The sequence below is a fragment of the Bombina bombina genome, chromosome 3 (assembly GCF_027579735.1).
Source record: "Bombina bombina isolate aBomBom1 chromosome 3, aBomBom1.pri, whole genome shotgun sequence".
Lineage (NCBI taxonomy): Eukaryota > Metazoa > Chordata > Amphibia > Anura > Bombinatoridae > Bombina > Bombina bombina.
Window position 1 is genome coordinate 1,063,309,029 of NC_069501.1, and position 24,404 is coordinate 1,063,333,432.

At 42.2% G+C, this 24,404-nt stretch overlaps 1 protein-coding gene across 1 annotated transcript in view; it reads right to left on the reverse strand.

Moving 5' to 3' along the window:
* Positions 1 to 1,573: 1,573 nt before the first annotated feature.
* Positions 1,574 to 24,404, reverse strand: part of LOC128652613 (eukaryotic translation initiation factor 4B) — a 242,562-nt gene continuing 219,731 nt past the window's right edge. The window contains exon 14 of the mRNA XM_053705545.1: positions 1,574 to 1,682. Within this exon, the coding sequence (XP_053561520.1) occupies positions 1,574 to 1,682 (109 nt within the window). The remainder of the gene's footprint in view (positions 1,683 to 24,404) is intronic.

Sequence of the window (24,404 nt, forward strand, 5' to 3'; positions counted from 1 at the left end):
AAAAAAATATCTTATTTCCACATATAGCAGTTTCAGGAATGCGAAAAAATGCAAATGCTAACATTGGCAAAAAAGCAAATAGCATAGCCCTCAGAGCATAAAGAAGGCAAGGAGCATATAGGAAGTGAGGCAAAATAAAACTACATTTTTTTGGCGCCAACTATGATGCACAACGCAAAAGGAAGTATAATTTTTTTTGGCAACAACAAACATCCGGAAATGACGCAACTCGCGTCAAACACAACTTTGCGCCAAACAACCTGGCATCAACTAAGACGCAGGAAATTAAGAACTTGCATCATCATAGACGCACATTCGCGCCAAAAAATTATTGCGCAAAGACTGACGCAATAAATAACATTTTACGCCCTTGCGAGCCTAATTTGGCCGCAAGTTTTAAAAGAAAAACAAGTCAAATTAGTAAAGAGACTAAACCCCAGGTAAGACAAAAACTTCCTAAAACATGATTCCCATATTGAAACTGCCAGACTGCAAAGGGAAGTACACATAGACTGGACTCATGGCAAATATAAGTAAAATACATATATTTAGCACTTTATATAAATACATAAAGCGCCAACCATAGCTGAGTGTCTTAAATAATGATATATACTTACCGAAAGACACCCATCCACATATAGCAGATAGCCAAACCAGTACTGAAAACTATCAGCAGAGGTAATGATATATAAGAGTATATCATCGATCTGAAAAGGAAGGTAGGAGATGAATCCCTACGACCGATATACAGAGAACCCTTGAAAAGATTTTCCATGAGAAAAACCATAAAATTAATAGGCGTTACTCTCTTCACATCCCTCTGACAAACACTGTACTCTGAGAGGAATTGGGCTTCAGCATGCTTAGAAGCGCTCATCATAGAAGAAATCATAGAAGACGAGCACAAACTTACTTCACCACCTCCATAGGAGGCAAAGTTTGTAAAACTGAATTGTGGGTGTGGTGAGGGTGTATTTATAGGCATTTGAGGTTTGGGAAACTTTGCCTCCTCCTGGTAGGAATGTATATGCCATACGTCACTAGCTCATGGACTCTTGCCAATTACATGAAAAAGGGACACAAACACAAAAAAGTTTTTCGTGATAGAGAATAGAAGTAAATAGGAAACTTTTTTTTTAATTCTATTAACCAATTTGCTTTGTTCTCATGGTATTCTTTGTTGAATAGGTATACCAAGGTAGGTAGTGTGCACATCTCTGGAGCACTACATGCCAGGAAAAAGTGCTGCCACCTACTGCCTTTGCAAATTTATAACATTCTTGCAAAACTGCTGTCAAAGAGCTGCAAGTAGGTGACCGCTCCTGTGCTTACCTCCCTGCTTTTCAACAAAGGAGAACAAGAGAATGAAGAAAATTTGGTAACAGAAGTAAATTAGACAGTTGTTTAACATGAAATGCTCTATCTGAATCATGAAAAGCATTTTGGTTTCCAAGCCCTTTTAAAATGCACTTGATTATAAAAAACCTTTTTTTACAGAATCACAGAAACTCAAAGCAGGCTCCCAGGGGGCAGATGCTAGCCCATGCTTATATAAAATAATTTTAACAGTCTTTTACATTTTTCTTAAGAAGGTGGTGTATATAAAAATGTAAGAAAAACAAAATCTTACAACTCCATGTTCATCCTCCATTCTCTTTGGCTCTGGGTCCCTCCTTTCTTTTCTGGAAAAAACAAACAACAAATTTTACAGGAATTGTTAGGATTGACAGTGCTCCTATTCTTGACATCCCGATAACTCAGCAGCAGTGAACAAAATAAGTATGCTGCACTCCTTGGTAGAAAATCTTTGAGCCATAACAGCACTTGGATATTTACAGTACAATTGTGTAACTTTTTTTTTGCAAAGGCTGCCTTACTTAAAGGTACATTAAACTGTTAAGTACAACTACAGTAGTACAGTTACTTCTCACCATGCTATTGTTTTTCCTCTTGTGTCTGCACTTCTTTTTAAAGCCAATCTCTTATTTTAACCCTTTACAAGTGCTGGTTAGTAAAGCTCTGCATCTTCACACTGGGCACCGCCATCTTGGAATTTAAAGGGACAGTAAACCTTAAAAATAATGTTATTTAATTCTGCACATAGTGCAGAATTATATAACATTATTTAAGTGCTATAGTTCTAAAACCCTTTTTTCGCTTTTAATATGTAAAAATTACGGCGCTTTTACAGACCCGCTGTCTGCTCTCTGCTGAGCGGGTCTGTAATATTTAGTCAGCGCATCGGGCCAGCTGTATAGTCACAGCCCGGCCCGACCGCGCCATAAGACTAAGTGCAGCTCGCTCCTGTGACAGGAGCGAGCTGCACTTAGTGCTATGGCGCGGTCGGGCCGGGCTGTGACTATACAGCTGGCCCGATGCGCTGACTAAATATTACAGCTGTATATATAGCTCCTCCCTTCCCTCCCACTGCAGTCATTCGACCGAAGTTAGGAAGAGAAAGGAAAAGCCAAGGTGCAGAGGTGACTGAAGTTTAACAAAAATAAAGACCTGTCTCATAAAAACAGGGTGGGCCGTGGACTCATCGTATCGTTAAAGAAACAAATTTATCAGGTAAGAATACATTTCCTTTTCTTTTACAAGATACGATGAGTCCACGGATTTCATCCTTACTTGTGGGATACAATACCAAAGCTTTGTATACAGATGAAACGGGAGGGACAAGACAGGGAACCTAAACGGAAGGCACCACTGCTTGAACTTTCCTCCCAAAAACAGCCTCAGACGAGGCAAAAGTATTGAATTTGGAAAATTTGGAAAAAGTGTGAAGAGACGACCAAGTTGCAGCTTTGCAAATCTGTTCAACAGAATGCCCATGAGGAAGCCACAGCTCTAGTGGAATGAGCCGTAATTCGTATTCATATGCAAAACGGATGATGAAAGAGAGGTATAGCCTTAGCTTTCAGAAAACACAATAAACAGGGAAGACAATTGACGAAAATCCTTAGTTGCCTGTAAGTAAAACTTTAAAGCACGGACCACGTCCAAAATATGCAACAGCCGCTCCTTCTTAGAAGAAGGATTAGGACACAAGGAAGGAACAATTTCCTGATTAATATTTTTATTAGAAACAACCTTAGGAAGGAAACCAGGTTTGGTACGTAACACCACTTTATCGGAATGGAAAATAAGATAAGGAGAATCACATTGTAATGCCAAAAGCTCAGAAACTCTGCGAGCAGAAGAAATAGCAACCAAAAATAAAACTTTCCAAGATAATAACTTAATATCTATGGAATGCATAGGTTCGAACGGAACCCCTTGAAGAACATTAAGAACTAAATTCAAACTCTAAGGAGGAGCAATTGGTCTAAACACAGGCCTGATTCTAGTCAGAGCCTGACAAAAAGATTGAACATCTGGAACACCTGTCAGACGCTTGTGTAGCAAAATAGACAAAGCAGAAATCTGTCCCTTTAAGGAACTTGCTGACAACCCTTTCTCCAATCCTTCTTGGAGAAAAGACAAAATCCTGGGAATCCTAACCCTACTCCATGAGTAGCCCTTGGATTCGGACCAATAAAGATATTTACTCCATATCTTATGGTAAATCTTTCTAGTAACAGGCTTACGTGCCTGAATCAAGGTATCAATGACCGAATCAGAGAACCCTCACTTAGATAAAATCAAGCGTTCAATCTCCAAGCAGTTAGCTGCAGAGAAACTAGATTCGGATGATGGAAGGGTCCCTGAATGAGAAGGTCTTTCCTCAATGGAAGCTTCTATGGTGGCTGAGATGACATGTCCACCAGATCGGCATACCAAGTCCTGCGAGGCCAGGCAGGAGCGATGAGGATCACCAATGCCCTTTCCTGTTTGACTCGAGCAATCACCCGGGGAAGGAGAGCAAATGGAGGGAACACATAAGCTAGGCTGAATGACCAAGGCACTGCCAAGGCATCCATCAGCTCGGCCTGGGGATCCCTGGACCCGTATCTCAGAAGCTTGGCATTCTGACGAGATGCCATAAGATACAACTCCGGCCTGCCCCATCTGAGAATCAGGTTGGCAAATACCTCCGGATGGAGTTCCCATTCCCCCAGATGAAAAGTCTGTCTGCTCAGAAAATCCGCTTCCCAGTTTTCCACACCTGGGATGTGGATCGCCGACAGATAAGAGTGAGCCTCCGCCCACTGAATTATCTTGGCTACTTCTGTCATCGCTAAGGAACTCCTTGTTCCTCGCTGATGATTGATGTAATCTACAGTCGTAATGTTGTCCGACTGGAATCTGATGAATTTGGCCGAGGCCAACTGAAGTCAAGCCTGAAGCGCATTGAATATTGCTCTCAACTCTAGGATATTGATGGGAAGTTGGACTCGATCGGAGTCTCTTACACCCTGAGCTCTCAGGAAGTTCCAGACTGCTCCCCATCCTATCAGGCTGGCGTCCGTTGTCACTATCACCCATAAGGGTCTTCGGAAGCATGTCCCCTGGGATAGATGATCCAGCGACAACCACCATAGAAGAGAGTCCCTTGTCTCCTGATCTAGATCTATTTGAGGAGAAAAATTTGTATAATCTCCATTCCACTGTCTGAGCATGCTCAGTTGCAGAGGTCTGAGATGAAAACGAGCAAACAAAATGATGTCCATTGCCGCTACCATCAATCCAATTGCCTCCATGCACTGAGCCACTGACGGCCGAGGATTGGTCTGAAGGGTTCGACAAGTATTCAGAATCTTTAACTTTCTGACTTCCGTCAAAAAGATCTTCAAGGATAGAGAGTCGATTAGAGTTCCCAAGAAAGGAACCCTTGTCTGTGGAACTAGCAAACTCTTTTCCAGATTCACTTTCCACCCGTGAGTCCTTAGAAAGGACAGAATAATGTCGGTATGAGACTTTGTTAGCCGATAAGACGACGCCTGGATCAGAATATCGTCCAGATAAGGCGCCACTGCAATGCCCCGCGGTCTGAGAACCGCCAGCAGAGACCCCAGAACCTTTGTGAAAATTTTAGGCGCCGTGGCCAGCCCGAAAGAACTTGTGATGATCTTTGTGGATAGGAACATGAAGATATGCATCCTTTAGATCCACGGTAGTCATAAATTGACCCTCCTGGATCAATGGAAGAATGGTACGAATAGTTTCCATCTTAAAGGTTGGAACTCTGAAAAACTTGTTTAGACTTTTGAGGTCTAGAATAGGTCGGAACGTTCCCTCTTTTTTGGGAACTACAAGAGATTTGAATAAAACCCCTGACCCTGTTATTGGAACGGGACATATTACTCCCATGGAAGCAAGGTCTTCTACACAACGTAAGAACGCTTCTCTTTTTATCTGGTTTGCAGATAATCGAGAAAGAAGAAACCTTCCTCTGGGGGAACTGATATCCCTGAGACACAATTTCTAGTGTCCAGGGATCCTGAACAACTCTTATCCAGGCCTGGATGAAGAGGGAGAGTCTGCCCCCCACCAGATCTGGTCCCGGATCGGGGGCCGACCCTTCATGCTGACTTTGTAGCAGCAGCAGGCTTCTTGGGTTGTTTACCCTTGTTCCAGGACTGGTTGGGTCGCCAAGTGGACTTGGTTTGTGAATAATTCCCTTCCTGTTTAGTGGAAGAGGAAGAGGGAACTCCCTTGAAATTTCGAAAGGAACGAAAATTACTGTCGCCCTCTCTGTTTGGACTTTTTATCCTGAGGAAGGAGATGACCCTTGCCTCCCGTCAGAAATTATCTCCTTCAAGTCAGACCCGAACAGGGTCTTCCACTTGTAAGGAATAGCCAAAAGCTTAGATTTGGATGACACATTTGCAGACCAAGATTTTAACCATAAAGCTCTGCGTGCTAAGATGGCAAAGCCCGAACTCTTAGCCGCCAATTTAGTAATCTGCAGGGAAGCATCCGTAATAAACAAATTAGCTAACTTAAGAGCTTTAATCCGATCCTGTATCTCTTCCAAAGGAGTCTGTCTTGAGACTCTTCCAGAGCATCAAACCAATAAGCGGCCGCACTGGTGACTGTGACAATGCAAGCCGCAGGTTGTAACAGGAATCCCTGATGAACGTAAATCTTCTTAAGGAGACCCTCCAATTTCTTATCCATAGGGTCCTTAAACGCACAACTATCCTCAATAGGAATAGTAGTACGCACGCTTTGCCATAGTAGAAACAGCACCCTCAACTTTAGGGACCGGCTGCCAAGAATCTCTAATAGCGTCGGCTATACGATACATTTTTTTTTAAAACTGGAGAAGGAGAGAAGGGAATACCTGGTCTCTCCCATTCTTTTGCAATAATCTCTGAAGTCCTTTTCTGGACTGGAAAGGCATCTGAATAAGATGGGACTTCCAAATATTTGTCCAACTTACTCAATTTCTCTGGTGGGACCACTATTGAGTCACAATCATCCAGAGTAACCAACACCTCCCTCAGTAATAAACGGAGGTGCTGAAGTTTAAACCTGAAAGAAACTACGTCAGAGTCAGTTAGAGGTAAAGCACTCCCTGAGTCAGACAGTTCACCTTCTGAGAGTACCGCAGTACTCTCTAACTCAGAACCCCGAGTGGGTACTTCCGTAAAAGCTGCAGAGACTGGTGAAATAAAAGGTCCCGCTTGAGCGGGTGTTAAGGGCTGTGACGCTTGGGGAGAAAGATGCGGCATGCTCTGCATCTCATCTGTAGACTCTTGAGAAACATTCAACTTAGTCAAAGATTTGTCAAAAACAATTTTGTCTCTAAAATGCAAGGCCCTCTCAATACGAGGGACAAAAAGGAGCAGGGGGTTCTACAGTGGCATCCAAACACATTGAACACGCTACAGTTTGCATATCATCTGCATCCATCATAATAGAAAGCAAGAAGCAATTTGGTCTGAAAAATATAGGTACTTAATTTATAGCCAATTAGCATAGAAACAGCAGCACAGATTATTGTAAACCTGGGCAGATACTGTGTCTTTAAAAGATAAACAGGTATTAATGTCAGAGCCTGAAAGAGTTAACAATATAAGCACTCTGTATAGACTTTTTTTTTTTTTTTTTTTTATAATATTTTTTTATTGAAGTCATAAATAAATACAGCCAACAAGTATGCCTCAAAACATATACAGAAAAGTGCAAATACAATATTGTTGCATATGTGTTACAAACATAACCCTACAGTTAGGGCTTAATGTATCCAAATAGCACACGCAATGTTATATAACTTGGGCAGTGTACAGTGTGACTTCAGATTTATAATAAAGGTAATAACAATAAGACAAAAATTGTCCTCCCTGGACCATATAGAAGGCAAATGCAAGCGTCGACTCTGATACAATTAGGGCCAGGGGGAAATTAGCTTTACTGATTGAAGGGGAGGGGATGCAGCGGGCAAGAGCCGCTCGAAATATAATGGGGGGGGGGGGGGATGGGGGATGGAGGGCGGAGCCAGTCAGGATGGCCATCTTATATTAACTATTATCGGGACACTAAGTGAGTATTAGTTTTAACTGCCAAGTATACTCTTAAAGATATCTAGGCAGAGTATAAAGTAGTTATAAATATCGACATAGGAGCATAATGAGGTTAATCTCTAGGCCTGAACTGTAAATCTCCTATATGTCAAAGATGAGCCCCTCTCCTAGGGGGGCGCCATCTATAGGCGATGTAGGAAAAAGGAGTAGGGATATGACCCGCAGGCAACCAGTACCAGCGGGAAAGGGAGGAGAGAGGCTCAGCATGAACAAATAATATGCACCAAGAAGATAGACTAGTTTACTCATCTCAGTCCAGATTGGGTCTGTAGATAACCTATAACGACAGTTTATGATCCTTATGAGGACAATAGGTAAAATAGTATATGGAAGAGGGACTGGTATAGGGGAGAGGCTGAACACCAAAATTATAACTCCTAAAAAAAATAATGTTAGACATACTCTCTGTAGGTAAATAAAACTAAATCTCAGCTAAAGATGTGAATATCAAACAGTATAGGCATGTAAGGGCCAGATAGAGAAATCGTGCTAAATCAACTATCGTAAGCACATATATATATAAGAGCACAACTACTAGACCATATGTGTAATTTTAGAGGTAAACAGCCATTATCAGTGTGACATTATTTCAACCAGCAGAGGCATGTCTAAGCAAGGGAAAATTAGCTATAGCTGGCAGGATTGGTAGGAGCGGGTAATACAATCATGTAACTTAAAGCTACCAGAATTTGGTGGAGGAGCAGCGTTGCATATAAATAGAGGGAAAAAAAAACAAAACAAAAAAACTGAGAGATGTGGTACTTTCTTTCAGATTAGAAACATTAAAGCACTAAGAGAACATAGTGTAAACATCGGTGCATTTAACTATACCATAGGAGGTCCATACAAGAGAACACAGAGCTCAGGGATGTAACTTATTAGAGTAGATGGGAGATATGGGGATATGGTGCCAGACCATGTATCTAGTGTGGGATTGTATAGGCAGCAATATGTGAGCACATGGTATGACATGTAAAAAGTTCAGGCATAAACAGCATGCTAGTGGACACTCCTTCATAACTGTACTTTGTTTTAGTATACATCTTACAGAGAATAAAAGTGCAGGATAATTCCCAACAGGGGTATAACATGTGCGTATTAATATAACAAGCAATTGGCTGTTCTACGCTTCTCTGTATAAAATGCAGCGATACAATAGACAGATGCATACACATTATATTATACCCCTTCAAACTCTTATAGCTTAATATAGATATATTTTAGTGCTAAAAACAAAAAAACAAAACAAAACTGTCCTCTCTGGTTTTACATTTACTCAAACAAATTAGGGGTATGAGTCCAGAAACAAACAAGACATGTGGATATTAGCAGGGCTGAAGAGCCAAAGAAAAGATCCCAGGTTCTCAGAGTATTAACTCGTCATTTAGGAGTCCATTTTTATCAAGAGTTCAGTATATTTCTGTTTTGTAGTTATATGCCCTGTCACTGCTGTGCAGTATCTAGCCACAGGAAATGGCGGAACAGTTAATATGAATTCACCCAACACCAGATCTAAAAGTTTTTCCCCAACAGCTTAGGGAGAATAAACAGAGAAGGTGAAGCTCCTTTCCTTTAGCCTGTGTCCCGTAGGACAGACTAACAAATACCCAGTCAGTAAGATCCTGTGTGTGGCACATTAGATAAGGCTCCGCTGCAGAGTAGGGCCTCCATCTTATGCATACCTTCATAGCCGGGCTGTGGGACCGTGGATGTCTTAGGTGCTTACAGGACGAGTTAGGCACAGAGTCAGCTGCGTGCTCACAAGAATATAAAGAACTGCATGTTCGCTGACCGGATTTCACCGGGTGCTGGTTATCATATCGGGCCGCAGTACTTACTGGTAATCTATTCTCCCCTGTGTCCTCAGGCTCTAGTATATCTCTCAGTGTACAGGAGGTCAAAGGGAGATAGGATATATGCGATCGGTGTACAGCAGTAGTAACCTCACTTAGCTGCATAAAAGATTGAGCAGTGGGCAACGGAACATGAGCTGCAGAATCCACTCGCTCAACTTTAACTGTTGACACCTCTTCCCTGCTTTCAAAGCCACGCTGCAACTCGTACTTAAGCTCATGGAACTGGTGTGTCATGCGATGATCCAAATCGGCCAAAAGAGCCTTTATCTCACAGTAGGAATCCCCCATGATAAAGCTGTGGAGCGAACTTTAGCCAGTATAGCTGATTCACCGTAGTTCAGGAAGTCCAAGATGAAACGTAGTAATTCTCACCACATGGCTGAAATTATCTTGATAACTCTCAAAGTGGTGCAATTGTGGTCTTATTTTGTGTAGCAAGAGAATATCTCAGTACTCATCCATGAACAGGGCGATTTAAAACTAATTATATGCTGTAAATCCTTAAAATTCAAGCTTAAAACCAGGAGCTGTATAAGAACACGTCTGGTCTCCTTAGCGGTTGGCTCCGCCCCCCCCTCTGTATAGACTTTATTCAGCACCTCGCCTCAACAGCTCTGCTGAGGTGCCTACCTGCCCCCACGGTCTTCCGACCACACTTGACAAATGAACCGGAGGAATGAGACAAAACTCCTAAGACCGCTCGTTTTCACCGATAACCATGCGGTTGTGGCGTGTACTTAGTCTGATCCAGCAGCCGGAACTTGCGTAATGACAGTCTGCGCGGCTAAACAGCGTGCCAAAGCAAGTCCCACCCATCGCGGGCGTCGCATCGGCCATAACTCCGCGCGGCAAAGAACTTCCATATTCTATGAAGTTCTCCGCGTGGCAATGAAAATCCGCTTCTCTAACTCCCAAATAGCGCTACAGTCTCAAAAGACCAAATCAAACATGCAGCCGTAAACCGGAGTCCTATTGCAAGACTCTGGTAACACACTCCCAGTGTCCAACATATAGGCACCACCTATACAAGCCCCATTCGTAGGATCACAATAGGTCATAATAAACATTAACCTCTAATGTAACCCCCTTTGTGTCGGTTGACCTTCCATGACAACTCACACACACCGTTACAGAAATGGCCCTTTTAATTTGTTCCAAAGGGCTCTAGTTCCAACAGCTCATAAGTACACAGTCCCTTCTGAGTTTGCCAGTGTCCCAGAAAATAAAAGACTGCACTTACCTCAGTGCTGATCAACAGCATGAGAAGTTCCACAGGATCAAGAGGTCTTCTCCCTCCAGCAGCTCTGTGGACACAAAAGGGACTTAAGTTAATATCTGCTAAGACCATCAGTATACAAAGGGCAGCACTAGTATGGGAGGCACAGTGAGGGTAAAACCCCACCAGTTCCCATTGCTTTAAAGCCACCTGTAGCTCTACTCTAGAGGCTGACAAGGAATACGGCTACACCCTATAGAAAAATAGCACACTTAGGTACCATTTTAAAAATAATAAGCTCTTGATTGAAGAATCTAAACACCTCACTTTACCTCTTACTATCACTAACACAGGCAAAGAAAATGACTGGGGTGGGAGGGAAGGGAGGAGCTATATATACAGCTCTGCTGTGGTGCTCTTTGCCTCCTCCTGCTGACCAGGAGGCGATATCCCACAAGTAAGGATGAAATCCATGGACTCATCGTATCATGTAAAAAGTTTTAATTGCTATAGAAATTTTATTTGGCAAGTTTAGTTAAGATTTATGAACTGGGTGAGATGTTAATGTTGTTATACTTTACATGAATCACACTACACATGTTGATCACGACATTGTTATTTAATTCATATTATGGCTATCAGTGAATAATTATATGCGAGGGTTAATAGAGTGGTATTTGTAACCTGATACATTGATTGGTTGTGCACTTGGGGGAGGAGTTGTTACACATTTATTCATTGTGTTTCACTTGTACTGATTGTCTGAGGAAGGTGTGAAGGCTCTGAAAACGTTCATACAATAAATTTCACTAAGTTAAATCTAGTGAGTGCATTTGTGGTGGACTTTAATATTTATTGATATTGCACCCTGGTACTGGGACCCTATAAATGCACCTAACGGTTGGAAAAAATATATAAAAATTATATAGATAAATTCCTTTCCTTCCTGACGACTTCATTCCTTACTGTTGGGAAATACAACACCTGGCCACCAGGAGGAGGCAGACACCCCAGCCAAAGGCTTAAATATCCCTCCCGCTTCCCCTATCCCCCAGTCATTCTGCCGAGGGAACAAGGAAAAGTAGGAGAAACATCAGGGTAATAAAAGGTGCCAGAAGAAATAATAATAAAAAAAAAAAAGGAGCCGCCGAACAAAAATAAATTACGGACGGGGTTGTGTACTCTCCCTGCCAGGAAGGAAAGGAATTTATCTGGTAAGCATAAATTATGTTTTCCAGGTAGAGTCCACAACTTCATTCCTTACTGTTGGGAAAACTATACCCAAGCTCCAGAGGACACTGAAGGAATAACAGCAGGAAACAAAAAAGAGGCGGACCCTATTCTGAGGGCACCACAGCCTGCAAAACTTTTCTCCCGAAAGCTGATTCAGCCGAAGCAAACACATCAAACTTGTAAAATTTTGAAAAAGTGTGTGAGGAGGACCAGGTAGCCGCCTTACAAATCTGATCCATAGAGGCTTCGTTCTTAAAAGCCCAGGAGGAAGCCACTGCTCTAGTGGAATGTCGCCCCACTGTCTCATAAGCGATGCGGATGACACTCCTCAACCAGAAAGACAGCAGCCTTCTGCCCCTTACGCTTAGATGACAAACAAAGAGGAAGATTGTCTCAATTCCTTAGTAGCCTGAAGATAGAACTTCAAGGCACAAACCACATCTAGATTGTGAAGCAAGCGTTCCATCACTGAAGGAGGATTAGGACACAAAGAAGGAACAACAATTTCTTGATTAATGTTACGATCCGACATCACCTTAGGGAGGAACCCTAATTTAGTACGTAAAACCGCCTTATCAGCATGTAAAACTAGATAAGGGTGGGTCACATTGCAAAGCAGAAATTTAAGAAACTCTAGGCGCAGAGGCAATAGCCAAAAAAAAAAAGATCCTTCCAAGACAATTTAAATGTCAACAGTATGCATAGGCTCATACGGAGACTGCTGCAAAACACGAAGAACAAGATTGAGGCTCCACGGCTGAGCCCCAGATCTAAACACAGGTCTGATCCTAGTCAGTGCCTTAACAAAGGACTGCACATCCAGAAGCTCAGCTAATCTCTTGTGCAATAACACCGACAGGGCAGATATCTGTCCCTTCAGGGAACTAGCAGATAAACCCTTCTCCAGTCCATCCTGGAGAAAAACACAATTTATGCTTACCTGATAAATTTATTTCTCTTGTGGTGTATCCAGTCCACGGATCATCCATTACTTGTGGGATATTCTCATTCCCAACAGGAAGTTGCAAGAGGACACCCACAGCAGAGCTGTAATATAGCTCCTCCCCTAACTGTCATAGCCAGTCATTCGACCGAAAACAAGCCGAGAAAGGAGGAACCATAGGGTGCAGTGGTAACTGTAGTTTAAATTTAAAAATTATCTGCCTTAAAATGACAGGGCGGGCCATGGACTGGATACACCACAAGAGAAATAAATTTATCAGGTAAGCATAAATTGTGTTTTCTCTTGTAAGGTGTATCCAGTCCACAGATCATGCATTACTTGTGGGATACCAATACCAAAGCTAAAGTACACGGATGAAGGGAGGGACAAGGCAGGTACTTAAATGGAAGAAACCACTGCCTGTAAAACCTCTCTCCCAAATATAGCCTCCGAAGAAGCAAAAGTATCAAATTTGCAAAATTTTGAAAAAACATAATTTATGTAAGAACTTACCTGAAATTCATTTCTTTCATATTAGCAAGAGTCCATGAACTAGTGACGTATGGGATATACATTCCTACCAGGAGGGGCAAAGTTTCCCAAACCTTAAAATGCCTATAAATACACCCCTCACCACACCCACAATTCAGTTTAACGAATAGCCAAGAAGTGGGGTGATAAAAAAAAAGGAGCGAAAGCATAAAAAAATAATAAGGAATTGGAATAATTGTCCTTTATACAAAAAATCATAACCACCACAAAAAAGGGTGGGCCTCATGGACTCTTGCTAATATGAAAGAAATGAATTTATCAGGTAAGTTCTTACATAAATTATGTTTTCTTTCATGTAATTAGCAAGAGTCCATGAGCTAGTGACGTATGGGATAATAAATACCCAAGATGTGGAACATCCACGCAAGAGTCACTAGAGAGGGAGGGATAAAATAAAGACAGCCAATTTCGCTGAAAAATTAATCCACTACCCAAATCAAAAAAGTTTCAATTTTTATAATGAAAAAAACTGAAAATATAAGCAGAAGAATCAAACTGAAACAGCTGCCTGAAGTACCATTCTAACAAAACTGCTTCTAAAGAAGAGAAAACATCAAAATGGTAGAACATAGTAAAAGTATGCAAAGAAGACCAAGTCATTGCTTTGCAAATCTGATCAACAGAAGCTTCATTCTTAAAAAAGCCCAGGAAGTAGAAACTTACCTAGTAGAATGAGCCATAATCCTCCGAGGCGGGAATCCACCCAACTCCAAATAAGCATGATGAATCAAAAGTTTAAGCAAGATGCCAAATAAATGGCAGAAGCCTTTTGACCTTCCTAACACCAGAAAAAATAACAAATAGACTAGAAGACTATCTGAAATCTGAATAACTTCAACATAAGATTTCAAAACTCTTACCATATCCAAAGAATGTAAGAATATTACCAAAGAAGTCTTAGTAAAAGACAATAATTCCTCCCTAATGTTGATAGAAATCACAACTTTAGGTAAAAATTGAAATGAGGATAGCAAAAACCACCTTATCCTGATGAAAAAATCAGAAGGAGACTCACAAGAAAGAACAGATAATTAAACATTGTTCTAGCTGAAGAGATGTCTAAAAAGAACAATACTTTCCATGAAAGTAAATAATGTCTAGAGAAAACATATGCTCAAATAAAAGAGCCTGTAAAGCCTTTAGAACCAAATTAAAACTCCAAGGAGGAGAAATTGGCTTAATGACAGGTTTGATAAGAACCAAAGCCTGAACAAAATAATGAATAACAGGTAGGAATACTGCCTTACCCTGATGAAAAATCAGAAAAGGAGATCCACAAGAAAGAGCAGAAAACTCAAACTCTTCGAGCAGAAGATATAACCAAAAGGAACAATACTTTCCAAGAAAGTAATTTTAATGTCCAGAGAACGCAAAGGTTCAAACGGAGGAGCCTGTAAAGCCCTCAGTACCAAATTGAGACTCCAAGGAGGAGATATTGACTTAATGACAGGCTTGATACAAACCAAAGCCTGCACAAAACAATGAATATCAGAATGAATAGCAATCTTTCTGTGAAAAAGAACAGAAAGAGTAGAGATTTGTCCTTTCAAATAACTTGCAGACAAAACCAACCTGGAAAATTGTAAAATTCTAGGAATTCTAAAAGAATGCCAAAAGAATTTATGAGAAGAACACCAAGAAATTAAAGTCTTCCAAACTCGATAATAAACCTTTCTAGAGACAGATTTACAAACCTGTAACATAGTATTAATCACTGAGTCAGAGAACCTCTATGACTAAGAATCAAACGTTCAATCTCCATATCTTCAAAATAAATGATTTGAGATCCTGATGGAAAAATGGGCCTTGAGATAAAAGGACTGGTCTTAACGGAAATGTCCAAGGTTGGCAACTGGCCATCCGAATGAGATCCGCATACCAAAACCTGTGAGGCCATGCTGGAACCACCAGCAGTACAAACGAACGTTCCATTAGAATTTTAAAGAACTAGAGGCGGAAGATATAGACAGAATGATAATTCCAAGGAAGTGTCAAAGCATACACTACTTCCGCCTGAGGATCCCCGGACCTGAAATAGGCCCCTGGGAAATTCCTTGTTAAGACGAGAGGCCAACAGATCTATTTCTGGAAGCCCTCACATCTGAAAAATTGAAAAACATATCTGGGTAAAGACCATTCTCCCAGATGTAAAGCTTGATTAACAGAGATAATCCGCTTCCCAAACGTCTATACCTGGGAAAAGGACCCCAGAATTTAGATAGGAGCTGGATTTAGCCCAAGCAAATATCCGAGATACTTTGTCACAGTCTAAAGACTAACACAAATGCGTCAAAAATGACGCAACCACGTGTAAACTTCCGGCGTCAACTATGGCGCCGGAAATGTCAAAATTTTGCGCCAAAAAAAGTTTGCGCCAAGAATGACGCAATAAATTGAAGCATTTTCTGCCCCCGTGAGCCTAACAGCCCGCAAGGAAAAAAGTCAATTAGAAAATTTCTTTATGGTAAGAAAAAATATTTTATTCATATGCATTTTCCCAAATAATGAAACTGACAGTCTGAAAGAAAGAATACTGATTATCCTGAATCATGGCAAATATAAGTTTAAAGACATATATTTAGAACTTTACGTATAAAGTGCCCAACCATAGCTTAGAGTGTCACAAAAAATAAGACTTACTTACCCCAGGACACTCATCTACATATAGCAGATAGCCAAACCACTACTGAAACGAGAATCAGTAGAGGTAATGGTATATAAGAGTATATCGTCGATCTGAAAAGGGAGGTAAGAGATGAATCTCTACGACCGATAACAGAGAACCTATGAAATAGATCCCGTAGAAGGAGACCATTGAATTCAAATAGGCAATACTCTCTTCACATCCCTCTGACATTCAATGCACTCTGAGAGGAAAACCGGGCTCCAGCCTGCTGTGAAGCGCATATCAACGTAGAATCTAGCACACACTTACTTCACCACCTCCACGGGAGGCAAAGTTTGTAAAACTGAATTGTGGGTGTGGTGAGGGGTGTATTTATAGGCATTTTAAGGTTTGGGAAACTTTGCCCCTCCTGGTAGGAATGTATATCCCATACGTCACTAGCTCATGGACTCTTGCTAATTACATGAAAGAAAGTATGAAGCGAAGACCAAGTCGCCTCCTTGCAAATCTGTTCAACAGAAGCCTCATTTTTAAAGGCCCAAGTGGAAGCCACAGCTCTAGTGGAATGCGCTGTAATCCTTTCAGGAAGCTGCTGTCCAGCAGTCTCATAGGCTAAGCGGATTAGGCTTCTTAGCCAAAAAGAAAGAGGTTGCCGAAGCCTTTTGACCTCTCCTCTGTCCAGAGTAGACAACAAACAAAGCAGATGTTTGACGAAATCTTTAGTAGCTTGTAAGTAAAACTTTAAAGCACGGACCACGTCCAAATTGTGTAATAAACGTTCCTTCTTCGAAGAAGGATTAGGATATAAGGATGGAACAACAATCTCTTGATTGATATTCTTGTTAGATACCACCTTAGGTAAGAACCCAGGTTTGGTACGCAGGACTACCTTATCCGTATGAAAAATCAGATAAGGAGAATCACATTGTAAGGCAGATAGCTCGGAGACTCTATGAGCCGAGGAAATAGCTACCAAAAAAAAAAAACTTACCAAGATAAAAGTTTGATATCTATGGAATGAAGAGGTTCAAACGGAACTCCTTGAAGAACCTTAAGAACCAAATTTAAGCTCCATGGTGGAGCAACAGGTCTAAACACAGGCTTGATTCTAACTAAAGCCTGACAAAATGCCTGAACGTCTGGAACATCTGCCAGACGCTTGTGCAAAAGAATAGACAGAGCAGAAATCTGTCCCTTTAAGGAACTAGCTTACAATCCTTTTTCCAAACCTTCATGGAGAAAAGATAATATCCTGGGAATCCTGACCTTACTCCATGAGTAACCTTTGGATTCACACCAATAATTCTTATGGTAAATTCTCCTGGTGACAGGCTTTCGTGCCTGTATTAAGGTATCGATAACTGACTCTGAGAAGCTACGCTTTGATAAAATCAAGCGTTCAATTTCCAGGCAGTCCGTCTCAGAGAAATTAGATTTGGATGGTTGAAAGGACCCTGAAGTAGAAGGTCCTGTCTCAGAGGCAGAGACCATGGTGGAAAGGATGACATGTCCACTAGATCTCCATACCCGGTCCTGCGTGGCCACGCAGGTGCTATCAGAATCACCGATGCTCTCTCCTGCTTGATCTTGGCAATCAGTCGAGGGAGCAGAGGAAACGGTGGAAACACATAAGTTTGGCGTTCTGGCGAGACGCCATGAGATCCAGTTCTGGTTTGCCCCAACGATGAATCAGTTGTGCAAACACCTCCGGATGGAGTTCCCACTCTCCCGGATGAAAAGTCTGACGACTTAGAAAATCCGCCTCCCAGTTCTCTACACCTGGGATATGGATAGCTGATAAGTGGCAAGAGTGAATCTCTGCCCAGCGAATTATTTTTGAAACTTCTAACATCGCTAGGGAACTTTTTGTTCCCCCTTGATGGTTGATGTAAGCTACAGTCGTGATGTTGTCCGACTGAAATCTGATGTACCTCAGAGTTGCTAACTGAGGCCAAGCCTGAAGAGCATTGAATATCGCTCTTATTTCCAGAATATTTATTGGAAGGAGAGACTCCTCCTGAGTCCACGATCCCTGAGCCTTCAGGGAGTTCCAGACTGTACCCCAACCTAGAAGGCTGGCATCTGTTGTTACAATTGTCCAATCTGGCCTGCAAAAGGTCATACCTTTGGACAGATGGACCCGAGATAGCCACCAGAGAAGAGAATCCCTGGTCTCTTAGTCCAGATTCAGTTGAGGGGACAAATCTGTGTAATCCCCGTTCCACTGACTGAGCATGCATAGTTGCAGCGGTTTGAGATGTAAGCGTGCAAACGGCACTATGTCCATTGCCGCTACCATTAAGCCGATTACTTCCATACACTGAGCCACCGAAGGGCGCGGAATGGAATGAAGAACCCGGCAGGAATTTAGAAGTTTTGATAACCTGTACTCCGTCAGGTAAATCTTCATTTCTACAGAATCTATCAGAGTCCCTAGAAAGGAAACTCTTGTGAGTGGGTATAGAGAACTCTTTTCCTCGTTCACTTTCCACCCATGCGACCTCAGAAATGCCAGTACTACGTCCGTATGAGACTTGGCAATTTGGAAGTTTGACGCCTGTATCAGGATGTCGTCTAAATAAGGGGCTACTGCTATGCCCCGCGGCCTTAGGACCGCCAGAAGCGACCCTAGAACCTTTGTAAAGATTCTTGGGGCTGTAGCTAATCCAAAGGGAAGAGCTACAAACTGGTAATGCCTGTCTAGAAAGGCAAACCTGAGAAACCGATGATGATCTTTGTGTATCGGAATGTGAAGATAAGCATCCTTTAGATCCACTGTAGTTATATATTGACCCTCCTGGATCATTGGTAGGATGGGACAAATAGTTTCCATCTTGAATGATGGAACTTTGAGGAATTTGTTTAAGATCTTTAGATCCAAAATTGGTCTGAAGGTTCCCTCTTTTTTGGGAACCACAAACAGATTTGAGTAAAAACCCTGTCCCTGTTCCTGCTTTGGAACTGGATGGATCACTCCCATAACTAGGAGGTCTCGTACACAGTGTAAGAATGCCTCTCTCTTTATCTGGTTTGCAGATAATTGTGAAAGGTGAAATCTCCCTTTTGGGGGGAAGCTTTGAAGTCCAGAAGATATCCCTGGGATATAATTTCCAACGCCCAGGGATCCTGAACATCTCTTGCCCATGCCTGGGCGAAGAGTGAAAGTCTGCCCCCTACTAGATCCGTTACCGGATAGGGGGCCGTTCCTTCATGCTGTCTTAGAGGCAGCAGCAGGCTTTTTGGCCTGCTTACCTTTTTTCCAGGTCTGGTTTGGTCTCCAGACCGTCTTGGATTGAGCAAAAGTTCCCTCTTGTTTAGCATTAGAGGAAGTTGATGCTGCACCTGCCTTGAAGTTTCGAAAGGCACGAAAATTAGACTGTTTGGCCCTAGATTTGGACCTGTCCTGAGTAAGGGCTTTTCCTCCAGTGATATCAGCAATAATCTCCTTCAAACCAGGCCCGAATAGGGTCTGCCCCTTGAAGGGAATGTTAAGTAGCTTAGATTTTGAAGTCACGTCAGCTGACCATGATTTAAGCCATAGCGCTCTGCGCGCCTGTATAGCAAAACCAGAATTCTTAGCCGTTAGTTTAGTCAAATGAACAATGGCATCAGAAACAAAAGAATTGGCTAGCTTAAGTGCTCTAAGTTTGCCAAGTATGTCATCCAATGGAGTCGCTACCTGTAAAGCCTCTTCCAGAAACTCAAACCAGTACGCCGCAGCAGCAGTGACAGGGGCAATGCATGCAAGGGGCTGTAGGATAAAACCTTGTTGAATAAATATTTTCTTAAGGTAACCTTCAAATTTTTTATCCATTGGATCTAAAAAAGCACAACTGTCCTCGCCAGGGATAGTAGTATGCTTTGCTAGAGTAGAAACTGCTCCCTCCACCTTAGGGACTGTCTGCCATAAGTCCCGTGTGGTGGCGTCTATTGGAAACATTTTACTAAAAATAGGAGGGGAAGAGAACGGCACTCCTGGTCTATCCCATTCCTTATTAATAATTTCTGTAAACCTTTTAGGTATTGGAAAAACATCAGTACACACCGGCACTGCAAAGTATTTATCCAGTCTACACAATTTCTCTGGCACTGCAATGGTATCACAGTCATTCAGAGCAGCTAAAACCTCCCTAAGCAACGCGCGGAGGTGTTCAAGCTTAAATTTAAATGTAGAAATATCAGAATCAGGTATCTTTCCTGAGTCATTAACATCACCCACAGACTGAAGCTCTCCTTCTCAGCTTCTGCATATTGTGAGACAGTATCAGACATGGTTTTTAAAGCGTCAGTATGCTCTGCATCTTGTCTCACCCCAGAGCTATCTCGCTTACCTCTAAGTTCAGGTAGTCTGGCTAATACCGCTGACAGTGTATTATCCATGACTGCCGCCATGTCTTGTAAAGAAAACGCTATGGGAGCCCTAGATCTACTTGGCGCCATTTGAGCGTTAGTCCCTTGAGCGGGAGTCAAAGGGTCTGACACATGGGGAGAGTTAGTCGGCATAACTTCCCCCTCGGCAGATTCCTCTGGTGATAAATTTTTTAAAGACAGAATATGATCTTTATTGCATAAAGTGAAATCAGTACATTTGGTACACATTCTAAAAGGGGGTTCCAGCATGGCTTTTAAACATAATGAACAAGGAGTTTCTCTATGTCAGACATGTTTATACAGACTAGCAATGAGACTAGCAAGCATGGAAAACACTTTAAATCAAGTTAACAAGCAAATATAAAAATCGGTACTGTGCCTTTAAGAGAAACAAATTTTGTCAGAATTTGAAAAACAGTGAAAAAAATGTAGTAAATCAAACAAAATTTTTACAGTGTATGTAATAGGCTAGCAGAGCATTGCACCCACTTGCAAATGGATGATTAACCCCTTAGTTCAAAAACCGGATCAAAAAAACGAAATAGACGTTTTTTAACAGTCACAACCAACTGCCACAGCTTTCTGTGGCCCTACCTTCCCCAATAAACGACTTTGGAAAGCCTTTGGGCCCTATAGAGATGTCCTATAGCATTCAGAGGGCCTTTGAGGGAATCTGGATGTCTTAGTCTGTAATTTGAACTGCGCAAAAAAGCGCTAAAAAAGGCCCCTCCCACTCATACTACAACAGTGGAAAGCCTCAGGAAACTGTTTCTAGGCAAAATTTAAGCCAGCCATGTGGAAAAAACTAGGCCCCAATAAAGTTTTATCACCAAAGCATATATAAAAACGATTAAACATGCCATCAAACGTTTTATATTGCAACATCATAAGGGTATAACCCCTGGGAGTAAGCATGATACCAGTCGTTATTAAATCACTGTATTCAGGCTTAACTTACATTAATCCGGTATCAGCAGCATTTACTAGTGTTTTCCATCTCTAGAAAAAATTATAACTGCACATACCTCATAGCAGAGTAAACTGCACGCCATTCTCTCGCTGAAGTTACCTCACTCCTCAGACATATGTGAGAACAGCAATGGATCTTAGTTACAACCTGCTAAGATCATAGAAACCTCAGGCAGATTCTTCTTCTATTTACTGCCTGAGATAAAATAGCAAAACTCCAGTACTATTTAAAAATAACAAACTTTTGATTGAAGAAAATAAACTAGCTATATTTAACCACTCTCTCTTACGACCTCCTTGCTTGTTGAGAGTTGCAAGAGAATGACTGGCTATGACAGTTAGAGGAGGAGCTATATTACAGCTCTGCTGTGGGTTTCCTCTTGCAACTTCCTGTTGGGAATGAGAATATCCCACAAGTAATGGATGATCCGTGGACTGGATACACCTTACAAGAGAAAGATACAATTCTGGCAACCTTAACCTTATGCCAGGAAAAGCCATGTTGTTCACACCAGTACAAGTAAGTCCTCCACACTTTATGGTAGATACGACGAGTTACTGGCTTACTAGCTGGAACCAGAGTGTCGATAACACTATCAGAAAACCCTCTCTTGACTAAGACTAGGCGGTTAATCGCCACGCAGTCAGCCTCAGAGAATATAGATTTTGATGAACGAAGGGACCCTGTATCAGCAGATTTCTGCGACAAGGTAACCTCCACTGAAGAGATGAGGACATCCCCACCAGATCTGCAAACCATGTCCTTTGCGGCCACGATGGAGCAATCAGATTCACTGATGCTTGCTCCTGCTTGATGCGAGCCACCATATAAGGGAGAAGTGGTAATGGAGGAAAAAGATATGAGAGTCTGAACCTTCATGGTACTGATAGGGAATCTATCATTTCCGCCTGAGGATCCCTCAACCTCGACCCGTACCTGGGGTAGCTTGGTATTGAGGCGGGATGCCACGAGAGCTAATGCAATACCTTGTGTTCTGGCAACGGCTAGAAGAGCCCCCAGAACCTTTGAAAATATCCTTGGAGCAGTAGCTAGGTCAAACGGACTAGCTATGAACTGGAGGTGCTGGTCCAGAAAGGCAAACTTCAGGAACTGAACATGTTCCCTGTGTATCGGAACGTGAAGGTATGCATCCTTCTGGTCTATGGTGGTCAAACTGTCCTTCCTGAACCAGAGGAAGGGTTGACCGTATTGTCTCCATTTTTAAAGAGGGAACACTCAGAAACTTGTTTAGGCACTTTAAATCCAGAATTGGACGAAAAGTTCCCTACTTTTTTGAAACCACGATAAGGTTTGAATAAAACCCATAACCTCTTTTTGCTGTAGGCACCGGGACAATTACTCCTAGAAAAGAGATCCTGTATGCAAACCTAAAAAGGCAGTCCTCTTTACTGGTCTTTTAGACAGTCTGGAGAGTAGGAATCTGCCCTTGGGCGGATGACATTTGAATCCTATCTGGTATCCCTGAGATACAACCTCCAGGACCCAAGGATCCTGCACATCCTGAAAACAAGCGTCTGAAAAAGACAGCCTGCCGCCTACTCAAACCGATCCCGGATTGGGGGCCGCCCCTTCATGCCAATTTGTTTTCGGCAGGCTTCTTAGTCTGTCTGGACTTATTCCAGGACTGACCCAGCTTCCAAGTACTCTTGGGCTGCTCGGACTTGGATGAGGATTGCGGTCGTTGTGATTTGTCAGAACGAAAATTAGGCAATTGCCGTCCCTTAGGCCTATCCTGCAGTTTGAAGGCCCTTTTCATCCGGTAACCGTAGAAATAATGGAGTCCAGCCCTGGACCGAATAAAATCTTCCCCTTGAAAGGAAGAGAAAGGAGTCTCGATTTAGAAGACATATCCGCAGACCAAGACTTCAACCAGAAGCCTTTGCATTTAGGCGAATAATCTGCATATTTGCATCACAGATTAAGGAGTTAGCAATTCTCAAAGCCTTAATTCTCTCCTGAATATCCTTGAGGGGAGTCTCCACCTCAATGAGCTCCAACAGTGTCGCACCAGTAGGTAGCTGTTCCAGGAACCACGGCTACCGCTGCCGTCGGTTGAAATAAAAACCCTGTATGTTGAAACATCTTCCTCAGAAAAGTTTCCATTTTCTTATCCATAGGCTCTCTAAAAGAAGAACTATCCCGCAGAGGAATAGTAGTACGCTTAGCCAGCATAGAAATAGCACCATCCACAATAGGGATGGAGCCCCACACATCTAATTGAGAGTCAGGGACTGGGAATAATTGTTTAAAAGTAGATAAGGAGGAAAAAGAAGTTCCTACTCTTTCCCATTCGTTAATAATGTTCGCCATCTTAACTGGCACAGGAAAAGTCAGAGGGACTGTCCTGTCTTCATAAACCCTCTAATTTTCGGTCTAATTTAGGGATCTTTGACTCCTCCGAGAGTTTAGCCTTTGGAACCTCTAGCGTAGACAGAACCTCCTTTAATAAAAAAGCGGATGCTCAATTTTATATCGAAAAGGAGGGTTCCTCCGCTGAATGAGGTTTAGAAACTAAAGTTACAGAGGTTAACTCCTCATCGGATAGCTGGGACATAGTTGCTAAATCCGACAAATATTTAGATGACTCTAGGTCAGGAGAACTATGTTTAAGCTTTCTCTTACGTTTACAAGAGGGAGGTAAGGCACTTAGGGCCGCAGACACCGCTGATTGTAACTGCACGGTAAAGTCCTCAGGAAAATAGCCCCCTCCAGATGGATTAGTTGAGCCGCAGGGAATTGCATGTGGAGCGGCTAGTGTAGAAAGGGTAGTAATCTCTCGGGACAAAGATTCCTGAGAGGTAGATGGCTCAGAGGGGCTAATAGCGCTATAAGTATTAGCAGGCTTGTCTCCCTTCTTAGACTTTAGAACAGTGCTTAGGCAAATGGAAAAAATTGAGCAGGCGGGCAAACCACGGCCTCATAATATAAACAGGAATTATTAATTAGTACAGAAGGAGCGGAACCCTCTAATGTAGTATCAGAGTCCTCCATAGCGAAAATATATCCACGGAAGGACAGACAGAAAAACAGCACCTTTTTAATCCCAATGGCAGGGGCGCTCACCAACTCCTAGACCACTAACAGTGAAAATGCTCTCCTTTAGGAGTAATGTCCACAGCAGGATCATAGGAAAACTAAAAGACC